Here is a 27260-nt window from a genome sequence, read left to right on the forward strand (position 1 = left end):
CACAATAAAGTCGTATATCCGTGAGGTAAAGGCCAAGGGACCCAATAGGTAGTCCATTGTGCTCGTCCCTCCGCCATGTGGGAAACAAGTGAGACCACCGGATGATGGCCATCTCTGTAGACCATTGTAAATGCTCATGCCACTGATATGAGAGGTCTCATGTGTGATCTAAAGAGCATAGCCACTCCCCCCAAACCTCGCACACCATCTCCTCGTCTCCTTCCTATGAGATGACTCCCATGTATATCCTATCACAGTGGGTAGTCCTCTCTCAAGGCTCTCATGTGTCTCAGTATAGAAGACCATGTCTCTGTCAGTGTATGTCTTTGAGAAACCACCTGGATCAGACCATGCCACTGATATGAGAGGTCTCATGTGTGATCTAAAGAGGATAGCCACTCCCCCCAAACCTCGCACACCAGTGTCTCTCCTCGTCTCCTTCCTATGAGATGACTCCCATGTATATCCTGTCATACTGGGTAGTCCTCTCTCAAGGCTCTCATGTGTCTCAGTATAGAAGACCGTGTCTCTGTCAGTGTATGTCTCTGAGAAACCACCTGGATCAGACCAGAGTGTGCCATTGCAATTCCACACTGCAATTCTCAGTCCACTTTGTGTCCCCTTGGCCCAACACCGTCATAATTCACCCTCTTCTTTCTCTTCCTTTTCTTCCTTCTCCCCCCGGTCCTAATCTCTTCTCTCTCGGATGATCACCCTACCATCTCTGTATGCAGCCCATTTCCTTGCTTCTCTCGCTGCCATCACGTGTACCATACCTTCCCTCCAGTGTTCCTACTGCAGGAGGGTGAGGTCATTGTCCAGGTAGATCTGGGTTCTTTTCAAGGTCACCCTCATGCTCATGAGGGTCTTCCTATCCATGGCTGTTCGGAGCTTCATCACAAGTGGCGCATCGGGCTTGCCAACTCTCCAAGCTGTCTCACATGTCAGGTTCACATCCATTTTGGTGAACAAAGCATTTGCATCTGCCATAGGAGTATCTCCTACTGTGAGTAGGCCTCGAACTAAGACATTTAGGGCTTTACTGTTTCTCCTTTTATCCTCCTCTAGAGCATCTGAAATGAACTTTTTCTTGGGGACAGCAGTACCTTTCTTGACCACATCGCTCCATTCCAAGATTGCAGCCTCTTCTTTCTTGATTTTTTTGCGTGAATTCAGCATGTTTACCCTTCCTTCATAGTGTCTTGCAAGAATGCCAAGTCTTGTCTGAGTTTTCCATTCTCAGATTTCAGTTCATCTATGATCTTGTATCCTTCTTCTGAAGTCCCCTTTGCCCCTTTGAGCTGCTTCATTTGTTTCCTAATGATGTTCAGCTCCTCGTGTAGGGCTGGCTGAAGCTCCCCGTCATCTGCCCCTTGACCTGTTGGCAGGCCTGGAGCAGCCTTGAGATGGCTACACAGCCCACACGAGCTAGGACACGAGGTACGGGGGCTAGTAGCCCGTGCGGCCTGCGCAGGCCCTTGTGGCCTGCATTGCTGTAGTTGACAGATGGCAGGGGTGGCGCAACAGGTGGCGGGGGTGGCGCAACAGGTGGCGAGGGTGGCGTAGCAGATGGCGGGTGTAGCAGATGGCAGGTGTGGTGCAGCAGGTGGCACGGTCACTTTAGGTGGCCCGACGGCCTGCTACTAGCCGCGCAGCAGCAGGGAGCCCACGTGGGGGCTAGGAGGCAGTCCACGGGGGCCTAGAGGGGCTGGGAGGGAGGGGGCTGAGAGAGAGAGAGAGGCTTGAGCTAAGACTTCCCCTGTGTTGTAAGCATCATCAAAAAAGCTCATGGTGAAGGGGTTGAGATTGCTTGTGTATCACCTTGGCAGAATTTGTCTTTTGTACTTGCATACAGTGACAATGGGGAGTGTGTATTATTTTTTGTAGGTGGTCTTGGCTCTCTTTGCACTTTCTATGTGTTCTGGACTCTCTTAGCACTCGTTAATTTTTATGTCATCTCCGTTCACACTTGCTCCACTGGGCGGGGAGGAAGGGTGGGTAAAGGAGGAGAAGGATTGGCCTAAAGCAAAGTGGGCCATAGCTTGGGTGATTTTCTTGAAAGTGATGATGGGTGATTTTCTTAATAACAGTGCCCTTATTTGGTACACATCTTTGCGTCTGGTAGCGAAGAGCTATTGGGATGTCGTATCGAGTGCTATGGTTGCAATGTCACAAGAAACGTTTCTAGATTTTGCCAAGCGTTTCGTCTAGAAGCGGGTTTTTTAAATGTATTATATATAAAACATAAATAATTATCTTTAGATTCTCTCTCTCTCTCTGAAAAGAGCTCTCAAATACACATATACACATTGAACACTCTCAAAAGAGTCAAGACACAGGTGACAACCTGTACTAGGGTGTTTCGCCCATTTCGGCGAAACGTTTCACCTAGAAACCTTTCTAAGTGTTTTGCCTACTAGAAAAGTGTTTTTTGGTTACACTGTATGGTTGATCAATCTAAACTACAACAGTCTCAGTCTCCTTCAAGTATTTTGCAGCAAATTGTAGGTCTAAAATAATCAGAAGGGGAGCATGTCTTTCAAGTGGCACTTATGTTTCGGGAATTAAAAACAAAGAATTTGGATGCACTTCTTGTTTAGGATAATGGTTGCTTGGAACATTTTAACGTAAATTGCTTTATGAATGCATTGTTACCACAATTTTGAAGGTATGTTTTGAAGAACGGGAAGTGTTTTTTGATGAAGCAGTACTCTTTGCTGAAAAGAAAGAGTGGATATTGCAAAATGTGATTCAATACTGTGGCATGGTAAGAAGGATAATGATGGGTAAAGTTGTTTTCCCAGTGGCAAATTGTGTTAATGCTATGTTGCCTTTGCCTTAGTGAAGGAGGAAGAGGTAGTCAATGATATAATTGTACGTGAGAAAGTGAAGGAGATGGTGAGGGTCACTCAAGTTTCGCATGATAAGGGGGTTGAAGTCTTGCATGCTTTGACTAATGATGTGAATTGAGGATGAAGCTCTCATTCTAGAGATGATGCGTAGCAACCAGTGTGATGATATGACTGAGGGTGGGTGCCTTCCAAGTATTTCTATGGACTTTCTTCAAATAGGGAGGATGATTGTTTGCTCCTGGGATTTGTTGATGACTCAAGTGATGTGTCTAAGGGTATCACAGATTGCACAATTGAGGCAATGGATCCTATTGAGGGTCTTCGGTTGTAGATCATGGGCTGGGTGAGTCCAAGGGATCTATGTTTGTGGAGGTGCCCTCAAAGGCTATGGCTTATGTGGAGATAAGCCAGCCTCATGGTGCAGTTGTGATGCATGATGTTTAGCGAGTTTTACACGTTAATAAGGAAAAAAAAGGAAAGACAACCAGGAATTATGTACTTCACCACGTCAGATAGCTGAGACGTCATAGGGGATCAGCTGCAATGTGGGCTCGTAGATGATGAGCTTATGAACCAGGTTCTAGAGCAGGTATCCAGAGCACACAAATAACAAGTCAATCTCCCACACAATCTGACTAGAACACACACAGGAACACACAAACTCTTTGAAAGAGGGGAAAGAAGGCTTTGACTTGTTGTAGCTCTGTGTCAACCAAGAATTGTTCATACACCCAGTCATTCTTTGTACGACAGATCAACCACACATGATGTATCTACAACACCTCCTTCCAACAGCTTGTATACGATAAACAGCTCGTACTTATGCTTCTTGTATGGAATCCTCATGCACAAAGAACCCCCAAGAATGCTAATCCATCGAGTCATCCCCTCCACCTATAGATTCATGAGACCTCAATGATCAAAGTCCCTATCATGATTTCCGTTCAGTCACTATTGCATTTGCACACAAGCTGTACGTCATACTCAGAATTGTAAGCAGCCACATCATGAGTGCTTCCAGCAGCGACAACTCCCAATATGTCTTCTGTTCCAGCTCGATCAGCCCGTTAGCTCTCCGCTCAGCTAATCGTCCATCAGCCCTGTGCTTCTTTTTTTTTCAGATCATCACACCCCGTTGACAGCCCGTACACAGCCCAATCGCCCTATCAGATCGTCACAACCCTCTACACCTTGACGCACTGCTTTTGTACAACACTTCGAAGCCCATGAACCATCCGTTCATCGACCAACAGATCCTTTCCTCTCTCTTCCTTTTCCGCTCTCTCCCCCCCCACGCAATCAACATTTTCCAGCACCCTCCAATAGCCGCCATCCCACGTATCAGCCCACTCGCCAGCCAGAGCATCCCCAATCCTTGTTCATGTAGCCACCTTGCATGCATACATTCCCTTCCAGATTTTCCAGCCACGTCATCACGTAGAATTTACGACTCTGCCATTAAAAAAATGCAAATATCCCCCCAAGGCACATTAAATGCACATTTTGGACCTTTAGTCACACAATTCCCACACACATTAGCATGCACATTAAGATTTGCATGCACCCCCGTACACACACATGAAAAGCCCCTTGACACAGACACCAGAACATATCAAATTCCTATAACATGTAAGTGCACATTGACTCAGGAAAATAAAATTAAAAAGCCCTTCATGACTTGATTTTCAAGACCCCAAAAACATTTTCACTTGACCACACACTGGATACCCTTGCTCTGGAGGTCTGGTACAACCACATTGCATTTCATCATTTTCCATGAAGTCCCTGCAAGACATACTTATTGTCTCAAAAAACTATACATTAGTCCATCATGCTTGTGAAAGAAAAATCCACAAATGCCAAAAGCCCACACCTACCCTAGATGTGTACAACTATGTGCCTACCCACAACTATATACAGTGCTCAAAAACTTGATACAGGTTTTGTCCTATCAACGTGTCTCAAAGGGAGGGTGTTTGCTGATTGGTTAGGTGTGATGTGTAGTCACTTGGGTACAAGCTCTTCACAGTATGGTGTCGATATTGAGAGAGCACAGAAGGCTCTTGTTTGTGAATTTCCTATGATAGCCTCTTTTTGTTGTGGCAGTGTTTTTTGGCCTATGCCTTGGCCACATTGGGGAAGGGTTGTGTGGCGTGGATTGATGCACTATATGTCAATGTTTCTGTTTGGGTCTTGATGTTTCTGCTATCATTCATGGTAGACAACATGTATGTTGGGGCTAGAGGGGTCCTGATACTCTAGAGGAGTTCTTTTACAGTGGATGGTAGCTTCGTACCTTCAGTGTGGAAGATATTTTGCAAATAAGAACATAGCGGAAGGTCAACTTTTGGGGTTTGAACACTGGGATCATTGCGAAGATGAAGATTGTGAAAGTTACTAATGATGGTATGGATGATAACACAATGTCATTGGATATGTTGGAATCATATATGATTGTGTTAATCAATGTTTTGAAATTTATTTAGATACTATTGATTTTATACATTATTGTTTGTGTCATCTTTTAACAGTGTTGGCCTTCTTATCAATTTAGTGGAATGTGAGAGATAAATAGATTGTGTGGGACAGAATTTCAATAATGTGCTTAAGAAATCGATTTGGCCTGTTGGACAACTCCCAACCCTCCAAATCGCTTTCTTAAGCACAGTTTTGCATATGTTTTTTGTTGCATATTTTGCCTTGCTCTTCTTTCTCGACAGGGCCAATAGGGACTACTTTTGATTTCTATATTGCTGGTTGTGTTATCTCTTAGCTGCGTTGATCCAAAAATTGCTGGTTGTGTTCTCTCTTAGCTGCGTTGGACTTTGGATCAATTTAGTGGAATGTGAGAGAGAAACAGGTTGTTTGATATAGTTTTTCAATAATGTGCTTAAGAAAGCAATTTGGCTTGTTGGACAATTCCAACCCTACAAATCGCTTTTTTTATTATTTCTTACTAAACAATCGACAGTGTCTAAAGACTTGTAAAACCCACAAGTTGGAGCCAAGTGCTTTCGTGCATTACATGCATCCTTGTTTCTATACAATTCACCATCTTCTTTTTAATTGTTGCCTTCATCTCCAAACCTTCTCAATCTCTATTCCCTCTATACTATTGTAATCATCATACACATATTCTTCTTCATCAATCTATTTTTACCCCCACCTTGTTGGCTATTATATATATCCAACACATAAAAGTAGAGTTCATTATTGTTGCGATGTGCTGAGCTGGCCACTTGGCTCTCCTTAAGGATCCAATGTGGGATTTAGCAAATTAATCACTAAGAACATGTATTTCATTAATTTCGGACTGGTGCTTTTTATAAGTACTTTCTGTCTCCTTTCTGGAAAGTGCACTCTCCAAATACATTTTTATACATACTTTTGGAGTACTTTAGGATTAAAAAGTAAGATAATTTTGGAGGTTTTTAAAAGTACAAAAAATGAAAATTCTAAAATTTAACGTAACATCATATACATCAAAGGGAGAGTACGAATTGGTAATATCTCAAAGTATTTTGTAATGGTGTTAACAAACACCTTCTATCCTCCTGGAAAACATCATGAGAAAATGCGCCTCATGTCATTATTGGAATTTTGGACTCAAAGAGGGCCTCTTGCATTGGGCCCTTAAGATTTCTCTAGCCTCAAAAAGGGCCAAGCAGAGGGAGCAGCAGCACTTGAGCAACAGGGCTTTTGGAGCAGTGGAGGTGGGGGGAGCAAACAACAAGGTCCCTGGCTTCCAAGAAGCTTACTCAAACATGTTTTCATAAAAGTCATTAGTCTCTCTGCAAAACACAGATTCATACTCATCTTTTCGAGCAGATCAACTGGAAAATCACGTTTTAGTGGTTTTTGAACCTTGTGTTAACATTTTCTGTCACACTATAATTCTTGTGCTTCATTATGTTTCATGGCAAGTAATAAAAACCAGATTCCACTCCTTTTCTAATAAAGAATGATGTAAAATGTTATTAAAGACTTGCAACAAAAAAGTGTCATCATGAGTACGTACTAAGGTACCAAAGATTTCACACCTTACTATAAGCTCGAATAATTTCGTTTTTGAAACTTTGGCAATATAAGAACAGGGCCAATTTGACAACGATAGCCACTCCCATGATGCTACACAACCACACAATCTGTGAGGTGCTCATTTGATCAGGCACTTCATGTTCCATAAGCTGACGTACAGCCTCAATAAGAACCTGTATGCCTGTGATTTCAAAAAGCTCTTATCAAGCCATTCAGAACTCAGCATTCTGTTTACCGCCATTGAAAAAGACAGCAGCAAGTTTAGACCTCTGTTTTGAGATGGAAAACTGTTTTCTTTCAAAAGTAGTACAGAGATCAGGAAAAGCTATATGTGCTTGACAATGAAGTTGATTCATCACCTTAATAATATGAGACGGATTTTCATAAAAAAATGCTTCTCGTTTAAAAAGTGACATGTAAATTAAAAACCGAAGGGAAGTAACCTGTTGTAAAGCATGAATCATATCCAGGCCATTGCCTGCTCTCCTCCTTTCATGCCCTTTCATCCTCCTAGCCCTCCATTTTTTCTTCTTAGGATTCATTTGTTCTGCAGGTTGGGCCCCTTTTCACCTGGCTCAATCTAAAACCTCATGTTTTTCTACCCGGGGGAGTTTTGACCTCCTCCTGCAGTTCTTCACTTCCACCCCTCCTAAACCCTTCAGAACTGCTTTTTCCCTGCATTATTGCTTCTCTTTAGGTCAAGTAATGACCTGCTATTTTCTCCCATGATGCAAGCAGTTTTTTTCTTCCAATTATACACAATGAAAAGACCAGTGCGAAAGACAAGACTTCTAGAGCCAACAAATGCCAATATGAAGGCAAAATACAGTGAGACTTCAGAAACATAAAACATAAGAAAAGAAACATGACACTTATGGAAGGGCCAATAGAGATTGCAACCGGCCTCCTGCACCAAGGAACCTAGCTATCTAAAAGCTAGGCAAGGGAGTGCATATTAACCTTAAGCCTCTTGTTAACAAATTAGTTTTCCTCCAGCTATTGTTGAGTCTTGACTGCCTAAGACATGCTCTAACACAACCTTTTGATTTTAATTTGTTTGCCTTTTTTTAAAGCAGAAGAAGATACAAACATTATCTTTTCTTCTCCAAAAAGGACCTAAGCTAATATGGAGGAAAACCAAAGAAGATGGGCATTTTTTGTCCTTGCATAGCTCTCAATGCAGGTCAAAGCATCCTAAGAAGGTGCAAACTGACAAGACCTAGCATGTTATAAACAGGCTGAAAAGGGGTGGTGCTAATCCATGCCTTCTGTGCCTATGTATGTTGTGTGGCTGAAACAGGCCCCAAGAGCTTGGTATCATAGAATTGATCAGTTCTTCACCACTAATGGAGTCACTTGGAGTTCTTCAAATGCCAACATCTACCCACCGGTATGCACGTCTTATCATGCTCGCTGTATTGTATGTTGATGACCTTGTCATCTCAGGGAATCATCGTAGTGATAAGAGATACGCAGGTCATTCTTCAAGATGAGTTTGAGATAATGAATCTAGGAGAGCTTCATTACTTCCTTACTATGGAGATTCAGAGGAAAGTTGATGTGATCTTTCTCAGATAGCACAAGTATTGCTTAGATAGTTACTCCGACGGATCCAGGGACAAACTTGATCCTTCCTCCTTGGTTGATGGTACACTATATCATCCATTGGTGGGATGCCTTCTTTATCTCACCAAAACACGCTCATATGTTCCTTTGCAGTTGGGATGTTGAGGAGGTCCTCCCAATCACCTCACCAATCACATTGGACAGCAAGATTATGAGTTCTTTGGTATCTGAAGGGAACTCAATACTTTCGTCTCCTATTCCTAGGGAGCTAAGCTTAAAGGATACACTGACTCAGATCGCAGTGAGACATTGATTTGCGACAATCTACTATAGGTTATTGTCATGGTTGGATAGATACGCGTTTCTAAAGGTTAGAAACGTTAGAAACATTTAGAAACGTTACAAACGTTAGAAACCTGCCTTAAAATTTAGGGCTTTTGCCCAAAAATTGCACCTTGGGTAAGGTCGATGGCCGTACGTTGTATGGTGCCATTTCCAATGCCTCAAGCTGCTCGACGCATGAAACCTGCAATCGCGTATGTCAATCTTGGAGCCCTGTGTGCTTTCAGCCTGCCCTCAGCAAAGTTTTGAGTACTTGCCTTGGATTTTGTGGAGCCCTCCGTGGAGAGCCCTGCAAACTACGTCAAATTTCATCGCAATCTTCTGCAAGTTGCGTCTGATTTCGACACTTCAGCCTTGGCCCTTTTGCGTGGACATTGGAGGGGAGCTTCAAGTCACAACCTTGACACGTAATTTCGATTTAAATTATCACCCCCTGAATACGTCTATCGTCACACGTGGCTTCTATTGTGTCACTTGCTGTTTTGGGTTCGTTTGGGGCTGCTCTGTTTGGCTGGTTTGGGACTGCCCTATTGGCTGAATTGGCTTCTCTCATTTATTGGTAGAGGGATGCTCTCATGTACCACTGTTCACTTCCATGCATGATGTTGCATGCAGGTGAGGGCTTCTTGAATTGGAATCTGCTGTCTAGCAGACTTTTTTTAGGGTGACAAGTTTCTGGCATTTGCTATCCAGAAGCCTTGGAAACTGTGCTGCTGTGCACATTTCTGCAATGTAATGTGTTTTATTTTTGTGCTGCTGCCATTATTTTCTTTTATATATTTTTTGCAACTCAAGTTTGAACAGCAGCTACCAGCCTACCACTATCAATAATCATCTAATGCCCTCTTTTTAAAATTCTATTGCAGAATTAGACTGTCGTTGAACCTTGAGGGTATTAAAATAAGCCGCTCAGCAGCATGCCTAAACCTGTGAATCCCCTGTGGAGTGCCCACGCCACTCCAACCATCAAAGAGAATGCTACAACCAAACTTGAGCCAAATGAAATGAAAAATAAGACAAATGACAAACTTGAGCCACAAAATGGAAAATAAAAAAGAACAAAAGAAGTGTGTGTGTGTGTGTGCGTGCTTTTTTGGACTTCCTTGGGCAGATTTTGAGAGCTCGATTTCCTCATACTGCTTTTGGCAAGTTCTTCTAGCTTTTTCGTGTACATCCACCCAGACAGGAGTTTGATTTCTTTTTTGTATGGGTTCGATACTGGGCACTCTGGACTCTATGGAAGGATCGCAATCATAGGGTCTTCGGTGATCCTACTTTTTCTACTTTCTCTTTCTTCCGACACTCTTTGCAGCAATCGCTTTTTGATTGCTTGCAATCTCGTGTCATTGATCATGATGTATATTTGTCCTACAGTGAGATTTTCTCTTGATGTATTATAGCTCTCCCTTTCTGGGATAGCTTCTTTGTAATATAATGACTGAAAGATTCCACACATAAAAAGTGTGTGTGTGTCTTACATCTAGTCTCAAGGTGTGAGAGAGATCCTGTGCTAGCCCTCATGCTCCCACGTTGCAGCTGCTTGTTTCTCCCTCAATTTGACGCCCTTGAGGTTCCGTTTGACGCCGGTTTTGTGTTCGAAAGCTCTGTCCACACACCCCAAAAAAAAAAGGGTCAAAAATCCGTACGATTTTGTCCGTACAGCCAGGAAAAATCCGTGCAGTTTTGTCCGTACAGTCAGGAAAATTGTACAGTTTTGCTGTCCCCCAACGAAAAAAAAACCCACCTTTTTTCGTACTGTCAAAAATCCGTACGATTTTCTCCGTACAGCTAGGAAAAATCCGTCCAGTTTTGTACCTGCTATGCTTTCCTCCTTGTAAAGCGTTGCTACTTCCAAGCCTTTTCCTTAACTCGAATGGCGGATTATTCCTATGAGAACCTTTCACAAAGACAAGTCGGTTTCCAACAAGAAACAAAAATAGGTGATGGATTCAGATGATTCCCTTCATGACTCTGCTGAGGCTCAACTTGTTTATGAGGTTATGCACGAAGGGTTTGAAGACACCCGCAAAGGTTGGAAAGATCCACTTCCCACCACTGGCATTATGGTGGAAATGGATGATATATTTGATCCAGTTAAAAAGTATGCAAAGCATGCCATTATAATTTTCTTCCCAGGACGGATGCCTACTGTAGCAGATGTTGGGAATTGGTTGACTCCACCCTTCTTATGTCAAAAAAGTTCATTATGCAGTGAGGGGCTTTTTTGAGATCATCATGGTTGATGAGGAGCACCATCAAGTTTTGCTGGAGCACTCTCCTCTCTTCTATAGCCAACAGATGGTCCATGTCCTTCCTGCCCTGATCTCCCACCCGGGATGATCAGGCATTGATTCGGCATCGTTGCCCTGTTTGGGTAGAAGTTGTGGATTTTCCTCAATGCTTGTCTTCTCTTCTACCTAAAATTGCAGCTTCCCTCGATAAGGTGGTATGTCCACCGCGACCCAATGGAAATTCGAATCGCTTCTGCATTTTGTGGGATACGGATCATCCCACTCCAGCTTCATATTCGGTTACTGTGAATAATGTTTCCATGAGAAGTGCCTTTTACAAGCTCAAGTGAGGGCTGTTTGCAGGTGCTTGCTTTGAATGCAAGCAATTTGGGCACATGGCTTCACAATGCCCCTCCTGAGCTCCACGGATGCCAGTGCAAGCTGAAATGGTTCAACCTTTGAATAAGAATGCCAATGCCTCTTCTGTGGTAAAAAACAAAGGGGTCAAACAATTTTTCTCTGTTCAAGACAAAGGCAAAGCCTTGGCTGTCTCAAATGGTAATGCTTCTTTTCCTATGCCTTTGTCCTCTCCACCTCAGGGGAAGGGGGAAAGAATTTTGACTGATGGATGGCAAACTCCTTGCAAAGTGATGTCCCCTAGGTGACCTTTACCTTCTTGGACTTGGAGTGGTGCATCCTCTCATGGGAAAACACCTGCTGAAAACTCTGGTGTTGGCTTGACCTGGGCTGCTATGACTGCAAATCGGACCTTGTTTCCTGAAGAAGAAGTTCCTGCACTTTTGTCCTCTCCTCAGGTTGATGCTTCATCCCACGACATTGAGGTGGAAATGCAGATGTAGACAGCCCGTTAGTTGCTATACATACCTGTCCCATAACTGTAAATATGCTTGATCATCTCAAGTGTGTTACTCTCAATGTACAGGGAATGTGTGATGGTCGCAAATGGAAACTGGTCTAGATGGATATCAAGCAATTGCAGCCTGATATAGTTGCTTTGCAAGAGCATAATGAGCATATGTATGATGGTTAGATAGGCCATTTTGCTGGTTATGATATCTTCTATGTTGGACAGCAGTCCTTTTCTAGTGTGGATTTTTTGGTGAAGCACGACCTTCAACCTGTTGTGGCTCTCAATGATCGCCATGGTAGATGGATTACAATGCCTTGTTCAAGGGGAATTTTTTGAATTTGAATCGGTTTATGCCCCCCAATCTTCTCGTGATAGAGCTTTGATCTGGGCTGCCATGCATACTTATCCATGGCGACAACATGCCTTCATTTGTGGTGACTTTAATAATGCCCCTCAATCGGGTGACAACACCTCAAGCCACACTCATATGTTGGCTTCTGAAACACAGGCATGGTCTGAATTTTTGCTTCAGTTGTGCCTGGTTGATCTCTGGAAGGAATTACAGCCCATGCTTCTGGGCTATACTTTTCAGCATAATGCTCAATCTTCTTATCAGGCACGCTTGGACAAATGGTATCAGATTGATCCACAACATTGTGATGCCCTTACTTGTCAAATTTGGGGTTGATCATGCTTTCACACATTCGGATCATGCTCCTCTTTGGTTGAGGCTTTCCTTACATGAATTTCCCACTGACAGATTGCCTTGCCGAAGGCTTTTGCTGATTAATAATAGTTATCTAGAGCATGCTAGCTTTAAAGCCTTGGTCTCTGATGCTATTCAGCCTCTCTCTCGTTAGATACACATTGGTTTGGATTATGCCTGGCAGGCTTTTGTTGCTTGGATGCAAGCAATTATTCGAGATTATGGCAAATCCTATATGCAAGCCACAAGGGAGACTGTAGCACATGCCAAATTTACTTGTCAGAGTTTGACTGAGCTTGCTCATCTTCGCCCTTTGTCTTCAGAGGAAAGCATGCTCTTATGTCAGGCTCAATTCTCTCTTTAATCCAATGATCGCAGAAAGCTTGCTAAATGGGAAACTCGATCCAGACAACGGGCATTTTTTGATAAAGGCTACCCTTCCAAGCAATTTTTTAAGAGTTTACACTACAAAAGACAGGCTGCCAATATTTGTCGAATCCGGATGCCTGATGGCTCTTGGTCAACATCTCGTTCAGAGCTTGCTGATTTATGTGTGCAGCACTTCTCCACTCATTTTGGGCATGTGGTTCACAACTTTCAAGTCATTTATGAATAAGTTTTTATAGGTATTCATGGATGATTTGTGCATCCATTCAAACAAAAAAGACCACTTCAAATGTCTTGAAGCAGTACTAATCAAATGCAGGGAGTATCGCATCTCCCTAAATCCAACAAAATGCCAGTTCATGGTCACCCATGGAGTTGTTTTGGGACACATCGTTCCTCAACATGGGATTGCAACTGACATGGACAAAATCAAAATCATCATGGAATTGCCTCCTCCAACAAATTCCAAAGGTGTACAGGTCTTTATGGGATGATAGGACATTTACACTTGCTCCACCATCTACTATGGCTTGGACTTCATTATATGCCTTGTGGATCAAGGGCACAGTAATGTTGCGTATGTCACCTTGTCCTTGTCCTTGTACAAAGGCATATATTTTCATCATAAAGACATTGTATACATGGTCATGAACTTCATTCAATGTCATGGTCCTGGATACAACTGTCCTAAGCCCAACACCATGTACAATGCCATTAATAGTTGGGCTTTACAAAGTGGACAAATTGACCTAGTTGGCAAGTAATCTACTAGACAATAAAGATGAAATTTTTGGCCGCAAGGCAAAGAGTAATAGCCAATACAATTATCAAACAAGCATTGGCATATTGGGCACAAGCAATTGTCTGGGCTATCAAAGGGAAGAGGTTCCACGGCATACGGTTGTGACGAAGGATGGTGACAAATAGCTAACCGTGCCTCCACGCTTGCATCTCCGATTAGTGTTGCATATGCTTCATGGGCCTCTTGCTGCAACCGCGTGTTGAGGTCCTCCAAGCTCTTCAATTGGGCACGTAGAGCAATATTCTCGTTTTGCAACTCTAGCTCAGTTCACGGTCTTTCAGTCTCTAAGCATTGGACTTGCTCAAACCGAGCCACGTTCTCTTCGTGAAGTTGCGCCACTTGTTACTTCAGTGGGCAACGCGCATCCTCCAATGCCGTAGACAATTGGGATTGGGTGTTCGTCACTTTTGTACAACCACGCATACGCTTGTCCTTGTACAAGGAGAAGCACAGGACCATGAGGGGCTACGGACTGAGCATTTCGATCATGGACAGGAGGTTTTGGCTTCGGTACTAGCACAGATGTTCAACCATGCCATATGTCACGGCTTCCTACCCTCATGGAGTACCACCACCATAGTACCGATACACAAGGCAAGTGACCCCATGGATACTGGGAACTATCGCACTCTCATGATTGGCCACACACTGGCCAAGATCTATGGACCGATACTGGAGAGGGGGATCAGCAGCCATACAGAGGTACATGGGCAGCGTGCTCTAGGGCAGATAGGTTTCCGGAGATAGCACTCCACACTAGATCACATCTTCACCCTGAGGACTATCATTAAGGAGGCGAGGTCGAGACGCCAGAAAGTCTACGCTTGTTTGTAGGCTTTCGGAAGGCCTTCAAAACTGTCTTGCGATCCTGCGTGATCAGGAGACTACATGATATGTAGATTCCAGAGGGTTCTAATTTGGGGAGTGGTGAGCCTATACGAGTCCGTGAGAGGGAGAGTTTGTGTCCCAAGAGGCCTCTCAGACTAGGTTGAGAGCACGATCGGAGTAAAGTAGGGATACCCTCTCTCACCGACTCTCTTCGGGCTCTACGTTGATGAGATTACATCTTTCATAGACCGTCTAGGAGGCGAGCAAGCACCACTAGCAGACTTGATGATATAGATTCTACTATACGCGGATGACATAATCCTCCTGTCATATCCTCTCAAACTGGATTGAGAGCAAGATCGGAGTAAAGCAGGGATACCCTCTCTCACCGACTCTCTTCGAGCTCTACATTGATGAGATTACATCTTTCATAGACCATCTAGGAGGCGAGGGAGCACCACTAGCAGACTTGATGATATAGATTCTACTATACGCGGATGACATAGTCCTCCTGTCATCTTCGGCAGAGGGACTACGGAGACATCTAGATGTCCTAGAGGTGTTCTGCACAGAGAGAGACCTGATGGTTAACCTTGGAATGACCAAGGTCATGATCTTCAACACCTCTTACACAATGCTTCACCGACATAGCTTTACATACCAGAGTCAGCCAGTGGAGATTCTGCAGTCCTATACATACTTGGGTGCAGTTTTCACAGGCCCAGTTTTCACGATGACCCACACAGCCAGAGCACGACTCACACGAGGACACGATGCTTTGGCTTGACTAGAGCGATAGTGCTTTTTTGGGCGCACTTTCAGGATCCTTTTCGACACTCTAGTGAGGCCAACTGCCACGTATGCGGCACCTTTTTGGGGGTGTGATCTTTCAGTAGCAGAATGGAGGAGATTTGAGCGGCTACAGGTGATTATAAGCTCTAGGATGATTTGGAGTAAGCCCTCTGTCCCCCATCAGATAGTACGGGCAGAGTTTGCCATGACTCCTTTCTAGGTTGATGCCATTTTTCAGACAGTGACTTTCCTCCACACAGTTTGGGACCTACCTCGCGAGAGACCTCCGAAGCTGGCACTAGAGTCCTCCATGCGACTAGCAGAGAGTGGGGTAGCTATAGCATGGTTTGCACGCATCACCGCATGGTTTGCCAGTCACGGCATTCAGATGGATCGACTTCTCCCGTTTCACTCTAGCATGGATGCACCACCCGAGTTGATCCCACGGGATGAGATCGACCGCATCATACGATTAGATCTCCTCCAGCTCCACACATCTCCCACTTGGGGGGGGAGACCAGGAGTTCCCCACCAAGACCCAACTCTACTATGATCATTTTGTGAGGATGGGCTCATCATCAGACCTTAGTATCTCGAGGACAGAGGAGTCTCACACGCACTGAGGATTGCCATCGGATAGATGCGGGTCTCATCCCATCAGCTGAGGATCGAGGCAGGGAGAGCTGCACTCATACCTAGAGAGCAGCGGACTTGCAAGTTGTGTACGATGGGGGCGGTCGAGACGGAGGAGCACTTTCTATGTGTCTGCCCAGCCTACTATGAGATTCGAGGGCGCCAGCACTACCTTTTCAGGAGGGGCACGGCTTTGGCTCACCCTCACGACTGATCCACTTCCAGGACTAGGTCTGATGGTTGTGTCCACTTCCAGGACTAGGTTTGATGGTTGTGGCAACACAAGGAACCACTACTACGACATATCAGAGAGTAGTAGGATGGGACCACCGCACCACAAGGTACTGAGGTAGACCGAGCGCAGAGATAGGTCACGGATTTCTATGCATTTGACTCAGCTCCAGGGCACTCTGGAGTAGAGGAGGAGGAGCTAGCCGACATGAGAGATATATGGATCGGTGGAGAGAGAACCGACACAACATTGCTAGGCAAGGGACACAGACCGTACATGACGCGACAGGCAAAGCACACAAGATCGAGGTTCAACCTATTTCAGCTCTCCGTAGGGGAGATCGACTGAGGCGAGGCACCACCCTTGACATAGCCCATCGGATCTAGAGATCGAGGAGACCACGTCCTCCACCACCACGGGAGATAGCCCGACAAATGCAGATACGTGAGCTCTTTGCATCTCATCAGAGAGCCACCATGGAGCCTGGATACGTGGAGGCCGGTTCATGCACTTGGGACCCTAGCTCTGAGCACTTGATATTTGTATGCCATCCTTATGCTATTTTGCTACTTTTTTGCTATTTTGTACTCAGCAAGGGCCTTAGTTGGCCCTTTGCCCCGGCCCACAATGTCTGAGTTACTTAATTCCGTACTTTGTCCCATAGGCTTGCGAGGCCTCCTGCGGATATTAATATATCTTTCTCTCTCTCTCTCTCTCTCTCTCTCTCTCTCTCTCTCTCTCTCTCTCTCTCTCTCATATTTCATATTTTACATTTTGTATCTAGGCAATTTTGGTACTCTATTTCATTTCATTTTGTATCTAGGATTTTTGTAGCCATTTTTGGCATCTTAGCGGTATTACGATGAGGCCACCTAGTTGGCGCATCGTTGATGATGTATTTTCCTTTCGGATGATTTCGTGTCCCATAGGCCATGTATGGCCTTCCGTGGACCTTTAATAAAATTTCTTTCTTTCTTTCTTTCTCTCTCTCTCTCTCTCACACACACACACACACACACTCTTTTTTTTGGTGAAATCGCCGGTTCATGCACTTGGGACCATAGCTCTGAGCACTTGATATTTGTATGCCACCCTCATGCTATTTTGCTGCTTTTTTGCTATTTTGTACTAGTATAGCATTTTTGTACTCAACAAGGGCCTTAGTTGGCCCTTTGCCCCGGCCCACAATGTATGAGTTACTGAATTCCGTACTTTGTCCCATAGGCCTACGAGACCTCCTGCGGATGTTATCTCTCTCTCTCTCTCTCTCACACACACACACACTCTCTCTCTTTTTTTTTTGGTGAAATCTTTGATTGATTATATTATGTGAGTAGCAACCTCAAAATAAGGTGCTATAATTACATCAACTGAAGATTTCAGTATATGCCAAAAAGACCTCATGATCTATGCAACAGGTTTGCAAGAAATCAAAGAAAGATTGCTGCAGAGAATGCCTAAAAAGGCGAAAGAGAAAGTAGGATCACCAAAGACTTTACAATTCCTATGTGTCCATAAAGTCCATAGTGTCCAGTAGCGAACCCAAGCGAAGAAAAGATGAAACTCCGGTCTAGATGGATGAAACCCAAATAGCCACAAGAACTTCCCAAACGGAACAGATGGAAATCTCGCTCGCAGGCACTGTCGAAGTAGATCAAAAAACTCACGAGAGCACAGACAATGCCAAAACAAGGGAGGCACAGTCTCCGAAGAAGCAAAACATCTGTGGCAAAGTGCAGGAGCAATGTGTCGATGAGCTAATAGCTGTTCAAATGAAAACACTCCCAAAAGAACTCGCCAAAAGAAAACCTGTTGCCGAAGAGGTACTTTATAGGCCCAAAGTTGCTGTAATCTTTTCCTCCACCACTTGGCTGGGCGATGCATTCGCGAAACAGAATCACCTCTCTCTGAAACCCAAGGTTGAGGCAAAAGGATTTTATACAATGCAGGTACAGTAATCTGAGATAGCCTCAAAGGACAAGAAGAGAACCTTGGAGAAGTCAAAGTCCAATCTTCTAGCCGGTCCTGGAGTTCCAAAGGAGGAATCGCAACAAAAGGCGAAAGCATAGAAGTAATTTGTCGCCACAAAGGACGATAATGAGAGCCCAATCCATATGTAGTGGTTGCTAAAGAAAAGGAAAGCACAGTACCAGCATCATCTATAACATCAGCAACCGAGGTGATGCCTTTAAATGAGACAAAATAGGAACGTCGAGGTTCCTGTAAAGCCAAGGGAGGCTGAAAGACTTTCGACCAGTGAATGCTTTCAGCTCTGAAAGAATTCCCAAGCAAAGATTGCTGTCCATTCCATTCTAGATGAGAAAGAACATGCTTTCAGTCAAGAAGCAAGTGGGAGACAAAAGGGCAGCCAGGCAAAGTGCCATCAGTGCAGCCAAAAAAAAAATCCTAGTGATCGAGTTGCCAATGATCAAACGCAGAAATACTGATATGAGTGACCAGAGTCCTAATTATAAGAGCCCAAGGCTGATCAACTTGCAAAAATTGCAGTAACATTTCCCCCCTGTGGGCAAGAATATGCACATGAATATCCGTGATGTTCAATCCATCATGCATCTTGGGAGAACAAATGTGATGCATCGAAAGCAGCCTAAGACTTTTTCTGCCATGTTTGGATCACCAAAAGATTTCAATAAAGACAGACATGAAAGATGTAAGATCTGCCTTAGTGAACATGATCAATGGCAAGTAAAATTGAATATATGCCACAAGGATGGACTACACTATTCGAAGACGAACGTGCAAAGGCCAGGTTGCCAGTTTCCAATACTCAAGATTTTTCCAAAGCTTAGTCAAAACCCAATCAGTTTGTTGTCGGCGAGTGAGTTCCCACCCCAAAGGATAACCAAGATGACGAACAAACTGAGTGGGTGGAATGATATCCCCCACGCCATAATAGACTATGCTAGTCTTTGGAATGCAAAGGGAGGAGCTTAGACTTCTGAAAATTAACATGAAGACCAGCTGCCAAACCATAAATAGAGAGGGCTTGCATCAAGACACCAAGATCATGGGGCGTATTCTTTGGGGTAAAGAAAGAATCATCAGCATAAGCTTGAGCAACCATGCTGCGATTAGCATCCAATTCCAAGCCATGAGGTGATCCTATAGCCACTAGATGATTTATATATTGCAGCATAGGATGAATAGCAATCGCATAAAGTAAAGCACTGAGAGGGCATCCCTGGCGGATTGAACAACAAAGAGTCCACTCATCAGAGATATCCCTTGCTATCTCTGTAAAGCCAGTAAATAACCTGCTGCATTTTTGGTCCAAACCTTAAAGCTCGCATAGTTTGCGAGATGAAATCCCATTGAACTGTGTCAAAGGCTTTTGCAATATCTACCTGCAAGAGTAGAACATCCTGCTGCGTGTATTTGGCATATTCAATCCCAATATAAGCATTGGCAATGTTATCTGTGATATGGCTGTAAGAAATCCTAGATTTACTATATTTAGAACTGTGCTAAGGAACAGAAAGGAGACTGAGATAGCAGAGAACAAGGAATAACTGTATTGCTTGAATGTCTGTAGGGTGGATGTGATTGTCATCCATACAATTTGGCCTCTCTTATATAGAGAGTGAAGAGTCACACATGAAAAGGTGTGTACTCCAAAGGGTATGTGCATGAAGAGGTGTGTACCCCTTGTGAAGGGTGTGACCCTTGATGAGAGGGTACATTACAATAGGAATGTCTCTTCATTAGAATCTCTCTTGTGAAGGGTTGTGCCTCATAAGGAAGTGTCCCGTCGAAAGGGCATACCCTTCCACAAGTGTCCATTCATTAAACCATCCATAAGTCTAGAAAGAGAAAGGAATACGTCACAGATCGTGACATCCCCTCCCACTCAAAAGAAGACCCTGGTGGAGAAAATGAACTGATGTAGAAAATATCACTGTAAATTCTGAAAATACTGCTGTAAAAGATCAGGGTACTGCTGTAAGTCTTCATCAGACTGCCAAGTAGCGTCGGAGTCGTCCAGATCTCGCCAAAGAACAAGGAATTCCGTGATAAGTCGATGTCGAGTCTCTCGTTGTCGATGGTCCAGAATACGCTCAGGAATAAGGAGAACATAATCGTCTTCGATTTCTGGGACATAATCACCTGCAGGAGGAACTGCTTCATCGCCTGGAATGTACGTCTTTAGCCAAGAAATATGAAATGTTGGATGGATTTTACCCCATGATGGTGGTAATTCCAATTTATAACTTAAAGGTGAATTTTTCTTGACGATCCGGAAAGGTCCATAGTATCTTGGTCGCAACTTAGGAAACACAGACTTAACCGTCTTATAGCGATGTGTGGCTACAAATAATAGCACCATGTCACCAGTGTTAAATTCCAGGTGACGTCTATGTTTGTTGGCAGACCGTTGATACCACTCTTGCACTTTTCGCATATGATCCCTGACTTGCAGTAGAATGTCTTGCATTTCTTGAACCAGTTGATCAGCTAGGGCCACTCGATGTTGAAGTACAAAATTTGTTGGTACAATCGGAGTGTGTCCATAAGCTGCTTGGAATGGAGTCATGCTGATGGCACTATGGAAAGAGTTATTATAAGCAAACTCAAGGAGTGGTAGATACTCTTCCCAGGCTGCGAGGCGTGACTGAACATAATGTCGAAGCATTTCTTCCAGAACTTGGTTGACTCTTTCAGTCTGTCCATCTGATTCTGGGTGGTAGGCTGAACTAAACAGTAGAGTAGTACCCAAAGATTCGAACAGGGAAACTTAGGATCTCTGTCGGATATGATATTTTTGGGTAATCCATGGTGTCGGAAAATGTGTTGTATAAAGAGTTTGGCTATGTCCGGGGCCTGTGCACTGCTTTTGCAAGCAACAAAGTGTGCCAATTTGGACAAGCGATCAACAATTACCATAATCTGAGTGTTACCTCTGGAGGATCGTGGTAGTGTTGTAATGAAATCCATGGAAATACTTTCCCACCTTTCAGTTGGAACTGGAAGAGGCTGAAGAAGTCCTGTTGGAGGTCGTCGACTTGCTTTCATTTGTTGACAGGATAAGCAAGATGTAACCATGTTGATGACATCTCTTTTCATCTGAGGCCAGTAGTATGTTGCACTGAGTAACCGATAAGTCTTATTGATGCCTGGATGGGCAGCATAAGGAACTACATGATGCTCTTTTAACAAAAGACGTCGAACATCCTTGTCATGTGGTACACAGACGCGATCTTGATAATACAGAAGGTCGTCCGTATAAGAATAGGATGAGAAAATCTTTTTTTCGGAAGTCGAAGGTTGATCTTTGGAAAGAACCTGTACTGCGGTGCCGAAGTCTTTATCATTGAAATACTTTCCTTTGAATGAATTCGGAACATCCCCAGATAATGTAGAGATTACCATGGCTGATGCTAGAGGTAACCTGCTGAGAGCATCTGCAACTACATTGCGTAGTCCTAGTATGTACTCAATGGTCATGTGAAAGTTGGCCAGAAACTCAACCCAGCGGGCTTGTCGAGCGTTCATGACTGGCTGAGTAAAGATGTACTTTAAAGAGTGATGGTCTGTTTTGACCACAGAGTCGGCACCCATGAGATAATGTTTCCAAGAGCGATAAGCATGTACAACAGCAAGAAACTCCTTATCATAGACCGGATATCGGGTTTGGATATCAGAATGTTTATGGCTGTCAAAAGCAATAACTCTGCCTTCTTGCATCAAGACTGCTCCTGTAGCGATGTCGGAAGCGTCGGTCATGACCTCAAACGGGAGGTTTGGGTCAGCAATAGCCATAACTGGTGTGGTAGTGAGTGCTGCTTGAGTTGTTGGAAACTATACTCTGTTTCGGGAAGCCACTAAAACACTGCTGTGCTTTTCAATAATTCGGACATAGGAGCTGCGATTTCGGAAAACTGATAAACCTTTGTATGGTAGAAGTTTGCCAATCCAAGAAAAGAGCGGACATCATGAACATTCTTAGGAGTAGGCCAGTTTCGGATTACCTCGACCTTCTTGGGATCCACAGAGATACCTTGAGCAGAAATAACATGTCCCAAATATTCAAGTTGGGTCTTGAAGAACTCACTCTTCTCAATGTTGATGTAGAGAGAATTTGCACGGAGAACTTCAAAAACTTGGTGAAGATGTTGTTTGTGCTCATGTAGGGATTTGCTGAAAACGAGGATGTCATCGAGGTAAACGATGACGAACTTATCGAGGAAAGGCCTGAAGATGTCGTTCATTAATGTCATGAATGTGGCCGGGGCATTGTTTAACCCAAAAGGCATGACCAAACATTCATAGTGTCCATACTTTGTTCGAAAAGTTGTCTTGTACTCATCGCCTTCTCGTATACGAATTTGATGATAACCTGAACGAAGATCAATCTTGGAGAAGTGTGTTGCATGTAGAAGTTGATCGAAGAGGTCATCAATGCGAGGCAATGGATACTTGTTTTTGATAGTGAGCTTGTTGAGGGCTCGGTAGTCGATGCAGAGGCGCATAGACTTGTTCTTTTTTTCCACAAGTAGTACAGGAGATCCGAAAGGGTTGCGACTGGGCCGAATGTGACCTTTGTCGAGTAGCTCGGTGACCTGTCTTTGGATTTCTTCATTTTGAGTGTGAGAAACCCGATAAGGAGGTTTCGACGGTGGAGTACTGCCGGGAATAAGCTCGATTGAGTGATCCACTGGTCGTCGAGGTGGTAATTGCTTTGGCAATTCCTGTGAAAAAAGATCCAGGTAAGGCTCGAAAAAAGGTTGGTTGAGGTATTCAGGAGGATCCTTTGTTGGTGTCTCCTCTACTGCTGTAACCAACAGAAGTGAAGTCTTTGCTTGGCGTTTACGAACCCACTTCTTTACTTGTAGGGCAGAGGCAACTGGGGTTGAAGGAGAATCCCTAGAACCAGTTAGCTCAATAAGTTTTCCCTGGTGGACAAACTGGATAGTATGGCTGCGAAAACTGATTGATGGATCATAGTCGTAGAGCCACTGTTGTCCGAGTATGACATCGTACCGAGAAAGAGGCATAATGTCGAAGTTCAACTTGTCCGTATAATGTTGGATGCGAAAAGACAAGTTTTTGATCCTGGCGTTGCACAAGAAAGTAGTTCCATTTGCGAGTTCAATCTGATAGTCCATGAGGCTAGGACTAGTGGTCAACCGAAGTTTATCGACCACAGAACTGGCTAGGAAATTATGAGAACAGCCACTGTCGATGAGGATGGTGACCGTTGTTCCACGAATCGATCCTTGAACACAAAGTACTTGAGTGGCCAGGGAAGGTTCGGGGTTGATGGCAAGGCTCAGATGGATGGTATTCGCCATTCGAACAGCTTTGCCTTTCTTGTCTTGTGCTGAGGTAGCATCTTCTTTTTGGGAAGTGCTAGGTTCCATATTAGAATTTTGCTTTGGTCGCTTGGGACAATCGAACCATCTATGGTCGCCGGTACAGATGGTACAAAGTCCTTTTGAGCTGGAGTTGTTCTTCTTGTCAGTGGCCGCACCTTTATGTTGGGGCTGTCGGTAATGACTTTGTGAAGAAGAAGAAACACGATCCTTGGGGGAGTGCTTCTGTTGGAATCCAGCAAATGATTTCTGAGGCTTCTCGGGATCTTGAGACTGTCGCTGACCTTGATTACCGAAGTTTTTGCGAAACCTGGTGTTATCTTGAGGGCGAGCACCTTTGGCCATAGGAGAGTTCTGTGTGCGATTAGCACTCTGCTTCCCTGTGTTTAGGAAATCTGTAATGCGCTCTGCGTAAGCAATAGCGCCATCTGTGGTGGTGATATTTGCTTTAAGAACATCAATGCGTAACGAGGGATGTAGGCCTGAGATGAAAGCATGAAGGCGATCATCCTCAGTTAAACCATCAATCTCTAGCACCAATGTGGTGAACTGAGAGATATAGGAAGACAGGGAACCCGTTTGCTCCAACTGTCGGAGTTTTGAACGTGCTTGGAAGTCCGCATTGGCAGGTACAAACTGCTTACGGAGCACGTGTTCAAAACATTCCCAAGTTAACACACTTTTTCCGTCCTTTAAGCGTCTTTGCCACCATAGAAATGCTGTATCCTTCAGGAGGGAGGCTGCCAAGGCGATCTTTTTGCCTTCCGTGAGGTCAACAGTGTCAAAATACATGCGCATTTTAGCGAGCCATTGGTCAACTGTTCGGCGATTACGTTGACCAGTGTAGGCTTCCGGAAGTTTGACGTCAAGTCGTTTAGTTTTGGAAGCTTGAAGTAATCGGTAGAGAGTACGCAGTTCAGTGTTTTCTACCTCTGGTGGGAAAGAGTCCACATCGTCGTCGGGCGTCACGTCGTCCTCTGTATGTGCTGGACTTCGAGAATCTTGGAGTTGTTGAACTTTTTGAACCAGGTCGGAGATTCCTGAGTGCCTCTGGGATATCTGAAGACTCTCTTCACTGCCTGCCAATGCTGTGAACTGGGCATGTGCATGAACCTGCTGAGTTGGGATATTGCATACTGTAAGTCAGGTCTGGTGTGGCATAAGTAAATGAGACATCCAAGCGTCTGTTGGTAAAGAGTGATATCACATGGTGGGCTCCCATCATGAGCTGAAAATTTGAAGCGAGGATCCACTGGATGCGTCTTGTGTCCATTTACTAATTGATTGTTCTTGCAGGAGAAACACATGACAATTGAACCTACCATAAAGAATGACACTGGTCAAGATGCAAGGGAAGGTGCTACTACTTCCAAGGCCAAAAAACGCTTGCCTTCCTAGTTGTTTTTATCGGAAGCCAGTGTTCTAAAAAACATATATATATCAAAATACTATGGCTACTTTTGGCTTTGTAATATCCCACCAACAATCATTTTCAATGGAATTTTCTATTCTTCAATGTCTTCTCTTCTAGCCCTGAAGCTGAGATATTTGAAGTTGCAATAGAGATTCACTTTGGACATTGCCTTCAGGGGTCTTTTTGGGACTTGATTCTTTAATCTCTGGAGAGGCTTCACGCGAGCGGTGCGACATGTCAGAAATCCCTGTGAGAAAAGCGCGAACTTGCGCTCTAGTTTGTACCATTCCTAAAAGAGGATTCGGGCTGCTCCCTGAGGTTGCTCATATTGGAGGGGGCAGGCGAGGCAGGATGGAACCACCCGTGGAAATCTGGTAAGGGAGGTCCTGTCGGAGGTAACACTGGAGATTCTGAAAAAGGTGTTACTGCTCGTGATAAGACAGGGGTAGGTAGCAGAGTCCACGGATCTGAAAAAGGGTAAGGAGCTGCTGTCGGAAGAGGAGGATATCCAGGAGAGGGAGTGCCTTCAGGATGTAAATACTGACTTGGAGAAGGTACACCCTGTAGAGGAGGATATCTAGGAGCTGAAGGAGGTGGAGAGTACCCTGGAGATGCCGAAGGTGAAGGGTAAAATTCTCTCCAAAAATGAACAGCAAACTCCTGAGGAATATCGTGTTCTGGATATCTTCGTGTCTCGTGGAACACAACCTGTACTGTGCTGAGGAAATAATGTAACTGAGGTGCCTCACGCAGAAGGTAGAGGATGTGATCCAAGTCACTCGGAGGACACGTGACACAGAAGACCCAAGATGCAAAGGCTCCAAAATGGGCTGGCTGTGCAATTTGAACACGATATTGTGTAGTAGCAGGTGCCTGAGGTGTCCTTGAATGGCCGGGTGAATTACCAGGGGTTTCCATGCTTTAATGTGGATTCTTTCATTTGCTGTAATTTGTTAAAGAGAGTCCGTAAAAAGCAGATTGGAAAGACTCCACCTGGCAATACTTTAATCTGCCAAGTTATTGCGTAGAAGAAGGCTGCAAATCGTTGTCCGGAGGTCCATGTTGCAGTGTTTTGCGAGGAGTGCTCGAGGCTTGTCTGGTCCGGGCTGTCAACGGGCTGTCTTCATCGCGCGAAATGTGGCAACTGGTGCTGAATTGGCAGGGTGAAAATGGCGAAACAAGGAGAGGGCAGCAGACTGTCAGGAAAAGTGGTATCCAGGGCTGCAAATAGGGAGGCAAGGGCTGGCAGGAATCAGGAACTGGCAGCGCAAATGACGAAGCAGGGCCTGGCAGCGCAGGCTGATGAAGATCTGCGCTTGTACGGTGCAGGCTGGCTGACCGTACGGCTGTACGGTACAGGCTGTACGGCCTGTACGGCAGGCTGGCGAAAAGACGTACAGATTGTACGGAATCCCTGCGCAGGAATGTACGGAAGAGGCGCAGGGCTGTACGGCTGGCTGCGCAAGCGGGTACCGAAGGATGGCGCAAGGCTGTACGGCTGCTGCGCAGGCTGTACGGCTGGCTGCGCAGAAGGGTACGGAAGAGATGGCGCAGGAGGGTACGGAAGTCCGTACAGTTTTTGTCTTGCGTTGAAAGAGAAGGTGCGACTTTCCGCTAGGGCTGCCAAAAGGGTTAGTTGCCCCAAAAATTTAAATGGGGGTTTAGTTTAACCCTAGGGTAGTTAGGGTAAACCTAGGGGTAGGGGATGGGTTTAATTTTTGTCCCTTTTTACCCCTCTAGGTACCCTTTTGTAGGTACTTGGGGCCTAGGAGGTGTGCCTATTCGAAGGGGTGTGACCCTTGGAATAGGTGCACCTGTTCATGAGGGGATGTGGTCCTATTGTTAAAAGGGGTGCGACCCTGCATGAATAGGTATGTCCCTTTGCCCACGGTGGGGTATGTCCCATGAGTGAGGAGTCGAGACTCGTCACCAAAAGGTGTGTCCCATGGTCGAAAAGGTGTGTCCCTTCGTTTTGGGACAGCCCAAGCACCTGAAAGGACACGATTTTGGTTGTGTCCATTCACATCAACTTGTGATGTGAGGGAGATGGAGAGGCCAGGATGACTTTAGGCCGGGTAGGCGTTAAAAAATTTTACGCTCATCCTCTCCATCTCTTCCATGCACAATGTGCACGGATGTCCTTCTAGCGGCAAAAATGTATCAGATCAGCGCTAGAAGGTGGGGGGCATTTCCTACAGGCAGGAGCAAATTTTGCTCTGATACCACTGTAAGAAA

General features: G+C 44.7%; 1 protein-coding gene across 6 annotated transcripts in view; it reads right to left on the reverse strand.

Annotated features, from left to right (window-relative positions):
• Window positions 1-27260, reverse strand: part of LOC147893537 (metal tolerance protein 4-like) — a 148075-nt gene that overhangs the window by 33999 nt on the left and 86816 nt on the right. For 3 of the 6 annotated variants that reach the window (XM_087385688.1, XM_087385690.1, XM_087385686.1), the window contains one exon: window positions 6893-7071. In XM_087385688.1, the coding sequence (XP_087241814.1) occupies window positions 6893-7071 (179 nt within the window). The remainder of the gene's footprint in view (window positions 1-6892; window positions 7072-27260) is intronic. The other 3 variants (XM_087385692.1, XM_087385689.1, XM_087385691.1) reach the window with 3 other exon arrangements.

This window comes from Dipteris shenzhenensis, chromosome 15 (genome assembly GCF_047967505.1).
Source record: "Dipteris shenzhenensis isolate YYH24624 ecotype China chromosome 15, Dip_SZ_1.0, whole genome shotgun sequence".
NCBI lineage: Eukaryota > Viridiplantae > Streptophyta > Polypodiopsida > Gleicheniales > Dipteridaceae > Dipteris > Dipteris shenzhenensis.